The 18,377-nt window shown below is 41.2% G+C and overlaps 1 protein-coding gene across 1 annotated transcript in view; it reads left to right on the top strand.

The window, feature by feature from the left end:
- Positions 1-18,377, top strand: part of ADGRV1 (adhesion G protein-coupled receptor V1) — a 341,656-nt gene that overhangs the window by 246,850 nt on the left and 76,429 nt on the right. Inside the window, exons 83-84 of the mRNA XM_072992549.2 lie at positions 3,332-3,448; positions 11,261-11,439. Of these exons, the coding sequence (XP_072848650.2) occupies positions 3,332-3,448; positions 11,261-11,439 (296 nt within the window). The remainder of the gene's footprint in view (positions 1-3,331; positions 3,449-11,260; positions 11,440-18,377) is intronic.

Raw genomic sequence — 18,377 nt, 5'->3', positions numbered from 1 at the left:
TGAAAGCTGGACAATAAAGTAAGCTGACAGGGGGAAAATGATTTGTTATGAGAACTTTGCAGATACCCTGGACTGCCAGAAAGGCAAACAAGTGGGTCCTAGAGGAAATCAAGCCTGAACTATCTCTGGAGGCAAAAATGATGAAACTGAGGCATTCATATTTTGGGCACATCATAAGAAGGCAAGATTATCCGGAAGAAAAACAATACTGCTGGGAATCATCGGTGGCAGCAGGAAAAGAGGAAGACCAAATACAAGATGAATTGACTCCCTAAAGAGGGCACAGCCTTGAGTTCGTAAAGGCTAAGTAAGGCTGTTGAGACAGGGCATTTTGGAGATTCAGAGGGTCAGCATAAGTTGGCGGTGACTTGATGGCACATAACAACAACATACCTCCTCCAAAGTAATTGAAATCACAAATGTCACCCCTGTCATCCATCACTGAACAGGAAAACTCAGAGTTAGTATTCAGACAACAAACATAACATTTAATAGGAACAAAGTACAGTAATAGGAAATCAGCTAACATACACTGTGTAACAGTTTCAGGGCTTGTACACCCACAGCCATCCTTCCTTTATGTCCCACTGCAGTTGGTATAACTTTTGGAATTGTTTGTCCCTATGAAAACAGTGCCATTGATCTGGGGCCAAGTCTTCCCAGCTGACCGTCTCATGTTCCAATGCCTGTCAGGTGTCACAAAGTTGAGGTCCAGTCTTTGGGAATTTCTTCATCTCTTGCAGACTTAGTTCCTTCAAATAAGTATGGACTGGAAGAGAGTTACATCCTGAAGTTAATCAGCATAGGCTTCTGCACCTGGCTCCTCATCACCCCACTCAGGGGTGTCTGCCCAGTCTTCAGCTCACTCTCGTCCTTGTCTCATCCACCAACTCCCCCGCAACTCTGCCTGTGGAAGCCTTCCTTGGTAGTTCCTTCCCAGCCTTTTTTTCTTCTCACCTTTGCTTCTTTAGCCTCCTACTTCTATTTCAGCATTCACACCTGGATAATGTCCAGTGGAGGATACAGTTCATGCCCACCATCTAGCTCTGGTAGGGACCCTGAGAAAGCCAATAGGACATGGGGATGGACCCTCCTTCATTGTTCCTGCTCACCAACTCACATCTATTGGAAGAAAGGGGGAGGGGACAGAAGAAAAGAAAAAAAGCAAGTAAGCTGGCCAGCTGAACTCAGCAGCATAAATATGGCTGAAGCTGTTGATATTCTAGAGCAGAATTTTAAATGTTAAAGTCAATTTTTTTCTGCCTGGGTAGGCAGATATTTCAAATTCTCATTCTTTCATTGTTACTTATTTTTCAAATCTCAAGCTTTTTCTCCTTAACTTATGAAAAATTCTAGGTATTCAGAAAAGCTGATATAAGGAACAACTAGCCAAAATTATCACCCATTCCTACCCAAGAACTTTAGAATATTCTCCATGGAATACCCATTATCTTTTTCCCATTGGCCAGAATCCTACTGGCATTTTGCATAAATCACATCAAGAGCTTGCTTCTAATTAACAAGGTGTTAGTCATGTCCCTGGTTGTGTGGCTGGTGATGCAAGGAACATGCAACACAACTTGATGCTGCAACATTCACAAATTCACTTATGCATATGTAAATTGCCAGTAGGATTCCAACCATTGTTATTTTTCCTAAAACAAAGACATTTCTTTCTGTTATATCTTTTAATTTACTGCTCCAGTCTTATAATTGATGTTTTAATGAACTGTTTGTTGGGTTTTCTTTTAAGTAATTGGTTTTTTAAATAATATTGTTTTAATTATATATTATGCATTTCTTATTAACTGAAAAACAGTACAGAATTCTCATGAATAGGGGGAAAATTTGTGTTGTCTGAACTGAGTTTTTTTTAAAAAAATCATTGTTCCCCATTGGAGCCATTATTATATTCGAGAATCCTAATTCTAAGGCTTTCCTGCTTTGTGGGATTTGAGGAGGAGACACAAGTGAGGGTCTGCTGATGACATAGAACTTAAAATTAATTGATGATTGGATGCTTTGCACTTCACATGCTTATGCTAAAAATCCCAAGGGATATAATAGAACCTTGTAGCATTCCATAGGAAAACTCTCCTCTGGCAGAAGATAGGGAAGACTCTTCAGCGCCATTTTATAAAATGTGCCTTTACTGTAGCAGCAAGCCCTCTGCAAGGCAATGCTGTTGCTTTGCCATGGTAATAATTTATATTCAGAAGTATTTTACTATGTTTGTTTATTTCTTGCATTTTAAATTGTCAGCATTTCTTAAAGCGCAAAATGGTGTTCATTGGTTTATTCATAGTGCAATGCTGATTTTATTCCTTACGTGGCAGAGTATTATCATTCACAATACAGCACAGTCGGCAGGCTGTGCTTTGAGCTTTTTAAGTCTAATGGTACTCCATGCGGAGGTTAAAGATCCTGGCAGGGAGGCACATGGATACATTGTGTTTTATGTGTGCATAGACAGGGTCTCCATGAAATGAACTTTGGAAATTGCACAGTCTTCTTTTAGAAGGACAGAAAAGAGACATGGGTGGACAGTTTCGAAAGAGGCAACTAGTATAAGTGACATCTGTGAAAATTATAACTAATTTTTCCATATCTTTATGAGAATAAGTTATATCTTTTGCTCTTGTGAACCACATCCTGCTTATCTGACTATGTACCTACTGTGATAACTTCAGAGGTAATGTGCCATAAACATGTAAAAGGGAGACTGAATTTGTTGTGCATCTGAATTTTAGAGATGGTGCAACTGCTATATCGCAAACATTCCCTTTTTGCACTCTGCCATACAAAGTTATAACATCCTATAATGTTTTAAGAGCTTGTTTTATTGAGTAACATATCATTTTCCAAAACATGTTCAAACTAGTTTCTGTCTTCCAGATCCTAGTTAGCTCTGTTCCATTATTAAATAGTGTACCTATGAGAGTTATGGAATATAATGTGTACACAGAATATATTTGTCTAGGGTAATTAGTCCAAAGTGCAGCAATACATCTGGTCATGGGAATGAAAAATCAAGTAAGCATAATATAAAAGTACCTCTCAGTACATCCTGTTTGGATGCAGCACTGTGTAAAACATCGAAGTTGTCTTGTAAAAGTTTTGTTGGTTTGTGGAAAAATATTGAGATGCACGTATCTACCCTGAGCTTCCAGTAGTAATGCTAGATATTCATTGAATTTTCATGCCCTCACACTTCATAAATTGGACTCAGAATGCTGACATTTATATATGTTGACTAGTGTGCATCATTTGCTGATTGACTTAATCTTGAAAGCACAATTTTTAACAGGTTTTGATATGATTTTTCTTTTAGATTTCCTTTCTGGCCTCAGCTTATACAAGTCAGCAACTGTCAGGAGAAAGCTGCTCAGCTTTGGGCTCAGTCACTCACTACCTCTACCTTTGCCAGTTCACTTGGATGCTTATTCAGGTTAGTAAGCATATTACTTTTCTCCTTCCTTCCTTCATTCAATAATTTATTTATTTGTTTGTGTGTTATATTTATATCCGGCCCATCTAGTCATTCGACTACTCTAAGCATTCACACTCTGTGTGTCCCATTTTTGCTTTTAGTGATGTGAGCTAGAGATTCATTTTTTCATGAAAAATGATATAAAACACATTAAATAAATAATTTCTACCAACAGACGACCAACAGCAAGACTAAGAAACAAAGGTGTTGGAATTTGTGAGCATTTCCCATCATTAATAAAGCTCCCTCCAATGTACAGCTAAAGCTCATTTTGTACAGTATCTACAGATAGAAAACATCTAAACAGTGGTGATTTTATCCATGTCATTTTAATATGTGAAACAACTCCTGCCGGCCCATAACCATCAATAAGAAACCAGTTTATCCCAACCATACCATGTCTCTCATACAAACAGCCCAATAATCTAATCTAATAATAATCTATTAATCTTTGAACTGCAGAGCTCGGAGGTATCCTATGGATCATCGAGTCCAGCCCTGTCAAGGAGGCATGGTGGGAATCAAACCCTTAGCCTCTGGCTGTGCAGCCAGAGACCTAAACCACTGAGATATCCAGCAATTCTTCATCTACATCTCTATAACAGGATGTTCTATGAAACTTCCTCATCTCATGATAGCATTCATTGTGTCAATGGCAGTGGTTACCTCATTATATTTCATTTTCTGATTGTTGAGTTAGCAATGCAGTAATTTGTCATACAATGACTGACATGGCCAGAAGTAGCAACATACCAAGCTGATTCATGCAGTCAGCCTAAGATGCAGTTAAATTAGGTGGAGATAGAATTTTGGGAGTGAATTTAATTCCTTTTATGGGAGATAGGCTGGTCTCATTTTCATACATCAATATATTTTATTAGAACTATATTAAATAAAACTTGCTAAAACCTCTTGTACCTGCTAATTTCTCTCTTTATTAGGGCTACAAATCCTATTGTCTTATTCTAGGAAAAACTGTTAAGGAGCAATATGATTGTTAAGGATGGCCATTCTGAGCCACATTTAAGTGCTCTAGGTCCCTTTATATGTTATTTTCAAACCCACATATTTGGAGACCAAGTACCACTTGACCTTCCAATAAAACAAATTACCTGCTTAGGTAGTGTAGGTTAATTATTTCTTTATTATTAACTGCATTCTTCCTAAAGAAAAAGTAAAGTCTTTGCCAACTGGAGAATGCTGACTCATAATTAACAGATATAAAATGTATCACTGTCTGCCATTTGTAATAATTATGTAGTTACAGCAAGTCATAGAATTGCCACAAAACCCTAAAAGGGGGACGTTAATGATTCATGAAGAATTATTATGTTTATATACCCAAATTGATTAGTTCACAATCACATCATACATTGTGAAGCAATAAACAGCTGCAAGATTTAGAGCATTTTGTGATTTTTCTTTGGTCCTCAGCTTTCTGTGCCTGCTTTTGTATTTGTGACATTAAAACTGTTGGTCTTTGGAACTGTTCTAAATTAGTTGGCTTGAATCAGTACTTGGTTCTCTGGCTCTTGTTTCTTCCTGATCTTGCTATTTATTTATTAATAGCTTACTCTAGAACAGGGGTGACCAATTCTGATGGAGCCAGGGACCACTTTTCTGCCCCTGAGATCTTCCAGGGGTCACAGAGGCCATATAAAATTCCAAAGAAAGAAAGGAATAAATGAGCAAGCGAGTGAGCAAACAAACAAACAAACAAAAATTTGAAGTGGCCAGAGCTTTAAGGTGAACTACACACCTTGCGTCTTTTTGTGTTTTGTTTTGCTGAGGAAAAAAGGTAGTGGAGCTTCAGGGGCTACAGAAATCATCTTGGGGCCCACTCATTGCCCACTCCTGCTCCGGCATCTAGGAGAGATATACAGGAATTAGAAGGAGGAGGAGGAGGAGAATCAGAATCCATTATAGTTTGAAAAGTGCCCTGGAGGAAAATGTCTAAACTAAGTTTGTTGCAACACATTATTAAAACATGTTTAGTGCATACTGATACACACTAAACAGGGCTGATACATGACAATTATTCAGTCTTTTGGATAAAACAATGTGCTTTACATTTTTGGATAAAACAATGTGCTTTACATTTTTGGGCCATGAACAAAGTAATGTGGCTTTTGCATATGACATATTTTATTCTTCCACCAGAGGATTGTTTATTTTAACTTCAATGTCAGACCAATTTATTTTGAATCGTTTTGGCATGTGTGAACACCTCTGATGCTGTAAATTGTGTCTCTGGAGTTTGCCACTGACTGGTGTGCCTCCCATGCTCCCTTTTCTTCTCTTCCCTCTCCCTCTCCCTGTGTTTCGCTCCTTCACAACCTAGGCCTGCTAATCTAGTCAAAATATCTGGTCTGTTTCAGACCCTTTCCCCTCTCCCCATCCCTTCACAAACCTTGTCAGTTTCAGCCTGGCTGGGTGTCTCCCTCATTGGCAAGCCTGTCTCCCTCCCCCCCCCAAAAAAGATAATGCTTATAGAGCAATATGTCAAATACAGTGGTGCCCCATATAGCGAGGTTAATCCGTTCCGGATTAACCCTCGCTATACGGAATCATCGCTAAACGGGTAGGGGAAACGTATTGAAACGCATTAAACTTCGTTTAATGCGTTCCAATACCTTTGTTACTTACCCGTTCAGCGAGGATTCCAGGTGCCGGCAGCCATTTTCGCGCCTTCGCTAAGCGAGGGCAGGGCGCGAAAACGGCTGCCGGCAGCCATTTCCGGGCTTCCGGCGGCCATTTTGGAACCGCCGATCAGCTGTTCGGCGGCTCCAAAATGGCCGCTGCAATACCCGATCTTCGCAATGCGGGTTTTCCCCATTGCGAAGATCGGGTATGTTTCCGTATAGCGATCCCGAAAAAGGGATCGCTATACGGAAACATCGCTATACGGTGCACTCGTTAAGCGAGGCACCACTGTATGTTGAAATATATAAAAATGATCTGGCAGGCAGCATGAGGGGTAATGTGCTCCCTCCTTCGCTAGCCTCACTTCTCCCTCCCTCCCTCCCTCTCTCTCCCCCCCCGTGTGTGTGTGTGTGTGTGTGTGTGTGTGTGTGTGTGTGTGTCCTGCGAGGAGCCATAGTAATATGCCAGTTGAAATAAATTTTAGAAAAATATTAAAAATTCCTAGCATGAGGGTGGGTGGCAGGCAGGCAGGCAAGCAAGCTCAGGGAAAAGCCTCAGCTGCAACAGTTTTAAAGCCCATGTAGTCCTCTCATCCAGTATACAACACGGTTTAACAATGAATTGAAAGTTTTCCCAAGAGGACACACATACCAACCCAAACACCATGTGACTTCAACTCAATTTCAAAAAACCCTGGTATAGCTACTGATTCATTTTCCTAGTGCAACCATATTACCAGAGGGCTAGGGAACACTTGGTGACTAGACTTTCAGGAGCCACAGAGGATTGCAGTTTAGAGGAGAGAGGGATAACAGCAGCAACAACAACAATCTTTGAAGTGCAGAGCTGGAAGGGACCCTATGGATCATCAAGTATGGCCCCTCTCAAGGAGACACAGTGGGGAATTGAACTCCCAGCCTCTGGCTCTGTGGCAAGATACCTCAAACCATTAAGCTGTGCAGCATGTTTTGTTTCACAAATAAAAGTACACTAGCATTTAGGCTATTGTGTGCATACACACATACACATATGTAAAATTCTCAAGAATTCACAGATCTATCTCTGGTTTTCCATTTAAAGCATTAGGTACCTCAATAAAGAACTTCAGAAGGGTTCAAGCTGTAAAATAGAATCGAGCCCAAGAAAGTGAAAAAGAGTCTGGCATGGCTAAGAAGCATACAAGTTATGAATGTACAGAATTTTTGATATAGGTGAACATATAGGTTAATTTTTAAAGTTCCTTGAAAATGAGGTGGGATCTAGCTAGGGAGATATTTTTGATTTTTAAATGTGTGGGTGATCCAATAAGCATCTATTTATTTTGACAAGGATCACAGAAGATGGTGCTTTCCCTTCTATATACCTAAGGTGACTTGAAAGAACATTTTTCATTCTACAGCAGAATGAACAAATGAAATAAATGTTGTTTTTTTACCTTTTGCATTAAAAACAAATTGTTTCTGATTTACCAGCTAGCACAATAGAAACTTCTGCACAAGTTCCTCCACCTAGCAGCCAGGAAATTCCCTGTACCTTTCTGTTTCCATACAACTGGTCATTGTTAAACCATAGCAACAGGAAAGGCTAAATTTAGACCTGTTGTTTGTATTTGATCTATTTAATTCTGGAATGGCAAAAAAGAGACCTGTGGTTATTGAGATAAAAATGACACTGAAGAGGAATTGGCAAATAGACCAAACTTTGCAAGTTCCAGCTAAATCCATGTATCATTCATGTGTGATAAGAGATAAGAAGATAGGTAATTGTGGTTAAGCAAATATAGAAAAGGGTAAGGACACACAGTACCAGTTCATAGAAAACAATCTGCATTGCATGACTAAAATAACTTGTTCTAAAAGACAGAATTAATGGGATCACAGCTCCTTGACTAAACAGAATGGCATAAATAAATTCAAGGGTTTATCTGTCTAGGGCTGGAGCTTGGCCTAGTTTTGTCTACAAGGCCATGAACCAGACACTTTCTGCCAAACACTTTGTTTGTTCTTTTACTGTCATAAGAGGAAAATAGCACAGCACATCATCGAGCAGGGAACACAGAGCTGAGGACAGGATAAATTATAATAAAAGGTAAAAGTTCCCCTTGACAATTTGTCCAGTCATGTCTGACTCTAGAGGGCGGTGCTCATCCCCATTTCCAAGCCATAGAGCCAGCCTTTGTCCATAGACAGTTTCTGTGGTCACATGGCCAGCGCAACTAGACACGGAATGCTGTTATCTTCCCACCGTGGTGGTACCTATTTATCTAGTCACATTTTTACAAACTTTCAAACTGCTAGGTTGGCAGTAGTAAATTATAATAATTCTTCATAAAACCTGGTACATGTATATAACTATGTATATGAAACTCTCTCCCTAACTCTCTCTCTCTGTGTCTGTGTTTGTGTGTGTTATGTGCTGATAAGTTGGAACTAACTTATAGCAACCTTAATGGAGCTTTCAAGCTGAGATATTTAAGGAGTGCTATTATCAGTTCCCCAGGCTGGTTTCAATGGCCAAGTGAGGATCTGAACCCTGTTCTCCAGAGTCCTAGTCCATCACCCTATCCACTACACCCACACGCACCCACACACATCCTAATTTACTAGTCAGACGAGTCCTTGAATTTATATATGCCTTTCTGTTTGGGCAAGGCGCTATGATCTAATTATTTTTGTCTTTTAAAACAAGTACTTTTAATCATTCACACACACACACACACACACACACACACACACACACACACACACACACACACACACACACACACACACACACACACACACACACACACACACACACACACACACACACCATTTTCTCCTAACTGATTAAGAAAATACGTCACCATTTAGCCATTAAAAATTACAGACTAGTTGAGTTGGAAGGGGGCCTATAAGGCCCTTTAATTCATTGGTATGTTGTTTTGCTATTGGTGCCAAGGTACATCTAAGCAATTATACTTCTGAGGTTATAGCTTCTTGGATCACATCTTACTTGAATGTATTGGAGGAAATCTGAAGTGGCATTAGAACTGCTACATTGTCAGGTGGAGAAATTGGGGAGGAATGGTGGCAACTAAGACAGGTTTGAGGAGTTAACTTACTACTGGTGATGACACCAGTATTGTTCCTTTAGAAAATATGTATTTTTGGGCCAGGAATTGTTGTCACTATTTTTATGCCTTTGGATGGGCTCCACAGAGAGCCTTCTTATATTGGCCCTGCTATGTTAGACCTTGGTTTGCATAAACATTATATGTGTGATTTGGGAGGGTTGCCGTATTCTGGCCTTTCCCAAAGTCTGTGCTGCGATGTTTGGGTGTGCTGCCAAGCCTCCTGAGGGGCACCATGGAAGGGATCACTGAGCAGAGTCTCTGCCCTCCAGCTTTAGCTCCCCCACAGCGCTTGGCAGTTCCAATCCCGGCCACCTCCTTGGGCTGCGTTGCTCTTGCCTCTCCTGGCCACCCTGGAGCTGCCTGTCTCTGACCTCACCCAGCAGCTCCATCCAGCCACGGCTCTATCAATCAGTGGGCCATGGAAAGCGGGGCTCATGGGAGGAAGGTGCCCCATCATTATTGCCACCCTCACAAGAGGTTGCTCAGGCCAGATCCACACCCATCCACCTACCTACCTACCTCAGCAGGCAAAGGGCCTGAGCTACTAGGGGTAGGGATGGTCAGGGGCAAGAGCCTCCCTTTCTGGCTCTGCCTCCTTGCAAGGTGCTGTGGCCTGGAGGCTGCCCTGAGGAGGAGGAGGTGGCATCTCGCCTGCCTGCTTGAGACTGAAGGCCCGGGTGAGCGGCCAGGAGCCCAACCCGGGGAGGAAGATGAGCTGCACATGAGGAAAGGGCACCCCATACCCAGGATCAGGGAGGAAAGGGAGCCACAAGTTGAAAAAGTTTGGGAACCACTGCAGTATTCCATTACCCCCAATGATGTCAGCCTATTCTGCATTGATACAGACTGTTTTCTAATTCAAACATTTGCTTCGGGAATGATTTCCAAATCAGATCTCTGATTTTCCAGTCCAAACCAATACTGAGCATATCTTACATACTTTATAAGTTACATTTGTATAATCTTAGAGTAGGCATCTAGCCTATGGCCCTATTCAATGCAGAGCATCCAGAGGAGGAGTATTCAAACAGATTGCTGAACAGCCTCTACTCGAAGACTTCCAGCAGGAGACAACCTACACCTAGCATTTGGTTTCAATATCAAAGTGTTCTTATCACTAAGACTTTTTCCTAATGCTCAGCCAGAATCTACTCTCTTCTTTCTTCATATGATCTTGCCCTCTGAATTAGCAGAGTACCAGTGTTTGCCATATACTATGTGACTGCTTCTCTGGCATTTGAAGTGTGCCAGCATGGTTATTTTAGAAGGGGACAGATGTGATCAATGCACCACATGTGACCCCACTGCCTGGGGAGTTTTTTAGCCTCTGCACACCCACAATCACAGTTGTTATATGATGACAGGGCAGTTGCCACAGAGGGGAAATCTGGTATTCACCCTCAAAACAAGGCGCATGAGGAGCACACACAAAACCTTATTTATTTATTCAACCTATTCAGATAGGATTTATTTTCCATACACTTCAATCAATTCTAATATGTTTGTAGTCATTTCAGTGACTGGATTCCCCCCCCCCCCCCGGCAGCTCCAGTGGCTGATTGTAAATCAGTCTGGTTCTGGTGACTGTACAATCCAAAACTGAATTTTAAATGAAATCATACATACATACATGAAATCATACATACAGTCTGGTTCTGGTGACTGTACAATCCAAAACTGAATTTTAAATGAAATCATACATACATACATACATACATACAGCACCAATATTTAACAGATAATTTTTTTGTTAAAACTTTTATCTGTTATAGAATACCAGTCAGTGAGTGTTTTTATAATTTTGATTGATTGTGCCTGGCAGCAGCAGCAGCAGCAGCAGCAGCATCATCATCATCATCATCATCATCATCATCATCATCATCAATTTAAAAAAAATTGTTGAACTAATACACAGTGAACTAATACATATTTCTGAACATTTTATTTTTAGAGTTTCATTTGTGGTTGATATCCTGCATTGTATTGATCCAGTATTCTCCATTATTCCCTAGGCTGTTAATTTCTGGTATGTCCTGGTGATGAATGATGAGCACACAGATCAACGCTATTTGATGTTTTTTCTTCTGGGTTGGGGTCTTCCCGCTTTTGTTGTGATTCTACTTTTAATTATCCTGAGAGGAATCTATCATCACAGCCTGTCACAGATCTATGGCCTGGTCTACCACGATCTGTAAGTATATATGAGGTTGGGGTGGAAGTAAACTCTGTACTGAATAAAGATGTTGGTTTTATCTGTAGTCTGGAGTACAGCCTGCCCATGTTTAGTGTTCTCCAGATGTGTTGTGTGGCGATGTCATAAAAGTGGTTTTCCCAGGAGAAGGCTCATCCATTGCACTTTGGGTGTGCTGCTGATCCCTGTGATTTCCCCAAATGTGGGGAACTCAACTGCATAATTTGTGTTAATGGGGGATTGCCCTTGTGATTTCCCTGGTTTTTCTAGATTCCTTTTCATCTCTTTTTCTCCTCATTAGGACCTATTCCAAAGGCAGCAAGTCCTGGTGATGTCTTATATTGCTTTCTTCCTCTTTTTCTCCCCTGTGGTAAAGGATTAAGGCAAAAGGAGTCATCATTATCAGGAACCAGGGGGCTGTTTTGACTCCTTTCACCCTCTTTCTTTGCTAGAGAGAGAAAGAGGGGTTGGCCGTCTGAGACCCACTGCATTTCCAAAGGCAGTGTAGGTGAGGGGATTGCTTTTCCCCAATATGGTATGGGGAACTGTGTTTTGCAAGACGATGTCTTCTATGGACAATTTTCACAAGACAGTGATTCCCCCCCCCCATTGAAACACATTAAATAGATTTCAATGCATTTCAATGGGGAACTGGGTTTCGCAAGACAATGTTTTCGCAAGACAGCAATTTCCCGTGGAACGAATTAAAATTGTCTTGCGAGGCACCACTGTATTAAATTGTAAAGTGTGTAATACAAGTGCCCTCATAAGCCTCATGACCTGTTCAGATCTGGATGACATGTTATTAATGACACACACTACTGTCATATTATCGCACCAGAATCTGACTACTGAATTGGCCCATTCCTCAGCCCATAACCAAGTGGTGCCGAGAATAGGAAAAAAAGCTCTAGGAATGTCAAATCCCTGGTCAGGCCTGACCCTTTGCCTTTCCTCATGTCAAGTCCCTGCACACCAGCAACCCCCGAAATAGATGCCAAAACCTAATGACCCTGCAGCATCTGTTTGAACTTGGAATTCATTCTGGAGGTGTAATTCCACTCTCCAGAATGAAACTCTGTTAAAATTGTCCAAAAATTGTTGCCATGTTTTCAGATCTTGTCTCATGCCTGCTGTAATCATAGTTCTATGGAACGGTTTGTGGAGACCCTTCATGGCTGCAGAGAGTCTGCACAAAAAGGTCCTACCAGGGGCAATTGCAGTATAAGCAAAATTCGAATGGCCCACTGTTTCCTGTAGCTCTCTTAGGATGGCCTTCTTCTGCCTCAATAGACACCCCAACCTGACCCACAAGTCAACCAGCTTTTTGTCAGGAAGTTTGCAGTATTGGTGGCAGGTATCCAACTCTACAACCAAGAATGTGATGTTAGGCGTTGGCCCTTCCGTTTTCTCCTCAGCCAAAGGAAGCCCAATCTCTTGAGCCAATTTCTCAAAAGTCTCCATCAAGCACCTACAATTGCCAGAATCCTTTACACCACAAAAAAGAAAACCATCTAAATAATGCCCTACATCTAAGTTCCCATTCCAAAAAATGAATGGAATGCGCTCAAATACTGCACAGGATACTGAGCAACCCATGGGTAATGCTCTGCCCACAGAAAAGACACCCTCAAAGGAAAAAAACCTAACAACTCAAAATCCTCTGGGTGAACTGGCAGGAGATGAAAAGCCGATTTTATGTCAGCCGTGGCGATCTCTGCCACATGCCCTAATCATGCGCACTGCCTCGTCAAATGACGTATAACACACAGTGCAAAGCTCCTGTGGTATGCCGTCATTGACAGAGTCAACTTCTGGGTAAGAGAGGTGATGTATGAGCCTGAATTCACCTGGGGCCTTTTTAGGTACTAGCCCCAAAGTAGACACTCTGATATGCGGGACTGGTAGTTGAACAAACGGACCTAACACTCTGCCCTCTTGGACCTCCTTCTCAATTTTTGTCTATTTCCTCCGTACCTTGAACAGACTTCAAATTTTTGGCAAACGTTGCCTTGCATCTTCCCAAAACTGGGATGTGAAAACCTAACTGAAACCCATCAAGTAAATATGCTGTCACTTCCTTTAAAGGGTAGTTAGCCAACAAAACTGTAAGGACCTCCAATTTAATAGGGCTGGGCCCCTTCTGTCACACCAACCGCTCCATCAGGCTTTCCTGTTACTGCCTTGTTCCTTGCCGACCACTTTTGGTTTCCTCCCATTAAAACATTTCAAACTGGAGTGGGCTCCACCACAGGTGGCACACTCATGCCTGTATCAGCATGGTTTCCTGGAACAGGAACCCCATGAATTGAAGTCCCAGCAGAGCAGGTGGGGTTGAACCAGCTGCCCTGCTCCAGCATGGGAACTGTTAGCCTGCCCTGTCTTCCTGATAAGATGGCCACTGTCGAATTTCTTATCCTGCAGTGGCTGGGCAGGCATCATGGTTTGAAGCCATAAGCCCAGGTGAAGTTTATCCCAACACATGTTTGTGTGTATTGACGATCTCATATGGAATTTTGATCATAAGTCAACCATGAATGATCTGGGAAGTCCATGTAGGCCCCGTATATCAGGTCCAAATACTGAAATAAAAACAGTACATGCCAAGGTTGTGTCTTCACAATTATACCTGCATAAATCAAAAATCCTGGCAACCAATTGGCCCAGGTGTGCCCTGGCTTTTTGGGCTGCCTCCTCTCTTTCTCTACCTTAACCTCCTTCTCTCACTCCTTAGCATCCATGTTTCTATTTAGTGATTCAAATAAGTCTATGTATTTATCCTTCCATTTACGCTTCTTCATAACTGGTGTCAAGTGATCATCTATAGGGAGAGCATAGTCTTCAAAAAGCAAAGCCCTTAGGGGAACGGAATTATACCCAGTGTTAGGTACAGAAGGGTATGGCCAAACCCCAACTCTCACCAATGCCCCTGTAGGGGTGAAGAAAGGTGTTGGGGGATAAGGGCCCCGCCAGGCACCAGCGGATGAACCCAAAGGCATCTGACTTGCTGTCCAGCCCTGCACTTGTGTTCCCAACCCCCATGGCCACATTGGCAGGGCTCCACTAATGTCCGGTGCAGCATCAAGCTCACCAGACGTTTGAGTACAGCTGCATGTCAGCTGGTTGAAGGCCTTTCATCATCCGACCTGCTGTCCTCGACCATTTCCTGCCTCTGGACCACATTATTGCCAGGCATGCACATGTGTGTTCAGTTCTCAACCTGGCTGATCAATTCTGCTGGCTGGCCTTCCCTTGATGAATCTGCAACTCCCAACACATCTTGCACAACAGCCTCTAAAGCAGCAAAATGGGACAAAAGATTGTCAGCAAGGGCTTTCAGTTTAGCACATTTGTGTCCCTAGGACTCCCTTGCTGAGCGCCTAAGCTGATTGTCCTTACCCCATTACATGCTTGGTTAGACTTCTGCTGCTCCAATGCTGCTATTTTAGCCCATATTTCCTCCCACACAGGCCATCCTTCCTCATCTGATGATGATGATACAACCGGAGGGGACACCCTGGGAGCCCTGCACTTTGCAGGCTGTTTACCTTCGCTATTGCCCTGACCCTTTTTGGAGGCCATGGCTGCTAACAAAGCTCTTACTAAACAATCTACCCACTAGCCAGGCAGCCAACCCTTGCTAACATGCTCCAATTGTAAAGAACACCCTACGTTGTACCCTTATTGTTTGCCTATTTATTTAGCTATTAATTTATAATAATAATTCTCTTTTTTTTAATACAAGCCCTCAGGAGTAGCTAACCAACAACTGGTAGTTGCTCCAATGCAACTATTCCTGTTGTTATTACAATCTTATTTAATTTTAACTTGAACTTCTGTATTTAGTTATTTAGTTAGTTATTTAATTAATTATTGAATGTGCGTGCACGCGTCTGTAATCTTGCCACTTCTAATTAAATTTAAAGAACCCAACAAACACACAACAACATAATTACCCGTGTGTATGGGGGGGCATAACTCTGTCCCCCAACTGCCTTTAGTGTGTGTTTGTAGGGTGTGTGTGTTTCCCTGTCCCCCTTAACCACCCCCTTAGTCCTGAAGCTTATGGAACCCTTTTTCCACTTGCTCCTATTTATGATTTTATTTTTTAAAAAATACATAGATTTCTTGTTGTTCTCCAATTCCTTCTGCCTTTTTCTTTCTTTCTTTTTAAAACAAAATGGCTGTAAGCAAGCTCCGCCAGGGATCAAAGCTGACCCCTGACACTACACTCCAACCTTGGGGAGTGCCGATGCACCCTCCACAGCTCCCTCAACACCGTTGGCTGCTATGCAGCAAAAAAATCCCTGCAGAGTTGAACACAGCCACTGCCAGGGAACGCAAGCCTCGAAAGAGGCCGAGCACATGAGGGAGCATCCTTTTAAGGACACTCCCCATCCCCCAGGTAACTACAAGAATAGTGTGTCTCACCCTATACCGAGGGGAGGGCAAAGGAGCTCCACTTGGCAACCAGCACCAGTGGAGCCGACATCCTCATTGCAGGAACACATGCAATATAGATCACACTGAATGAAAAGGACAGGGCATTGCAGCTATCCATTAAAATTTATCCTGTTCATAGACATAGATATTTTGTTAACTGCAAAGTTCACTCAAATGCAATGCACAGACACAAAGGCATGGGCAGTATCAGGGAGTTCCTGAGGGTTAAAATTAAAGGGGGGGGGAAATCTTGCACAATTGATGGTTTGCTTTTTCACTTTAACAAGGACTTGAAAAATTACTTTTTTAGCTTGGAAATTCTGGAAACTGAAGTCCAAAAAGTGACTTTTTCTGAAGCTTTGCTTTTTGAAACTAATTTTCTAAATAAAAGAAGGTGTTGATAATATAACAGCTTTATTTAACAAGGTTATAAACAATTTCCTAGCTGGTATATGTAATATAGGCCTGAAGCAAGATTTGTTCTGTTCCAAGGAAAGGGAGGTACAGCAGTTAAGGGCCAAAACTTGCAATCTGGGATGTACTTAAGCAGATGTTGTACAATTGATTTACTCACTGTTACTCAGTGATAGCACAATGAATGTAAGTATGTTTACTCAGTAGTAATTATGTTCTATCACAAGGATATTAGTGAGGTGCCTGAACTATCATGATCTCACCCTTGAAGAATAAAAATACTCTATAACATTATTGCATTTAAAGCTCTTAAACATTTAATGCCACATTTAAAGCACTTAATATTTCCAAAAATATAACCTTTCAGTGGTAATTTGTGTGCTATGTTCTTGAAGCATGTTGTGGTATTTAGGGCTGAGAAAAAAAAGTTGAGGTCACAGAAATAACCATTTTGCACCTACGAGACTGGCACATTTTCCTTCAAAAATACATATATTTCTGAAGCTTCTAGTGTGTTTTCAGTGAAAACAAATGGACACAAATCTATGTGTGCCCTTGAGAAATTAAGATAACTAAAATGTGTTGTTGCAAGAATAAAGCAGCAGGAGAAGAACCATCTATAGCACATTAAGCTTATTGGAGTTAAGACAGGACAGAAACGTGTCTAATTAACAGAAAGAAATTTTGATGTTAATCCTAATGACTTGGATGGGGGAGTTCAGGGAATACTTATCAGATTTGTGGATGACATAGAATTTGGTGGAAAGCTAATAAAAAGATCTTGATAGGCTTGAGCACTGGGCTGAAAACAACAGAATGAAATTTAACAAAAATAAATAAGAAGTTCTACACCTAGGGGAAAAAATCCAAATGCACAATTACAAGATAGGAGATGCTTGGCTCAGCAAAACTACAAATGAGAAAAATATTGGAATTGTCGTAAATCAAAGGCTGAATATGAGCCAACAGTGTGGTGTAGCTGCAAAAAAGGCAAATGTGATTTTAAGATACATTAACAGAAGTATAGTCTCCAAATCCTTTGAGGTACTAGTCCCCCTCTATTCAGCACTAGTTAGGCTTTATCTAGAGTACTGTGTTCAGTTCTGGACACTACACTTTTAAGAAGGATGCCAATACATTGGAGCAGTGTTACTTTTAAAAAGGGTATAGTTGTAGAAGAGGTAGTCATGTTAGTCTGTGCAAGCATTATAGGTGAAAATAGAAATAAAACGTAAAAAAAGACAAAAACATGGTGGCACCTTAAAGACTCTTATAATTTTTTTAATGTAGCCTTTTGTGGATAAGTCCACTTCATCAGACATAAGAGAAAAATATTTTGAAAGGCTTTGCTTTATTGGTCAATTGCTTAAAACCATAGGTCATCGCAATATAGCAATGACAGCATCAAACATATATAACACTGTCATATCACAATTTCGATTTAAAAAAGGGGGGAAAGTATGACTTCCCTTCTTCTTTAGGATTCTTGAAGCTCAGCACAAATCTTTGCTACCAGGGCAAATTTTACTACTTGATGGGTAGCAATTACATCCCTGCCCCCACAGATAGCATACAAAGTTGAACCAAGGGAGGGCTATAACACAAAATTCTAAGCATGCCTGCAAGGAGTTTGCTCCTGAGATGATCATATAAAGGACATTTTAACAAATAATGAGAAACATCTTCAACTTCTCCTGATCCACATATACAAAGTCTTTAATCAAAAGGGACGTTTTCATATCTTCCTACTAATATGGCTGTTGGCATACACTGAAAGCTCAGAGCTGTAAATGCTTTTCTTAGAGGAGCTGAGGTTAAATTAACAAAATAGTATTCCAAACAAAATGACGTTTTATACAAGGGGAACCAACAGGAATAGCACATTTCTGAGATGGCATGGAGGTCCTTCCCTCATAAAGACAGATTTTTTCTTTAACCCAATGCTTAGCTCTGTTTGAAACAAAGGTAGGAAGGGAGTCTGTGTCAATACCACAGTTCTGCAGAATGGATCTAACTAAATTCACCCAGAATTTTCGAGATGGATTCTGGAGCTGTTCTGTATAGCACTTCTTAGGAAGGTG

Source organism: Pogona vitticeps, chromosome 2 (genome assembly GCF_051106095.1).
Source record: "Pogona vitticeps strain Pit_001003342236 chromosome 2, PviZW2.1, whole genome shotgun sequence".
NCBI classification, from domain to species: Eukaryota; Metazoa; Chordata; class Lepidosauria; order Squamata; family Agamidae; genus Pogona; species Pogona vitticeps.
The sequence above is the reverse complement of the archived record's forward strand: the minus strand, read 5'-3'. Positions and strand labels throughout refer to the sequence as shown.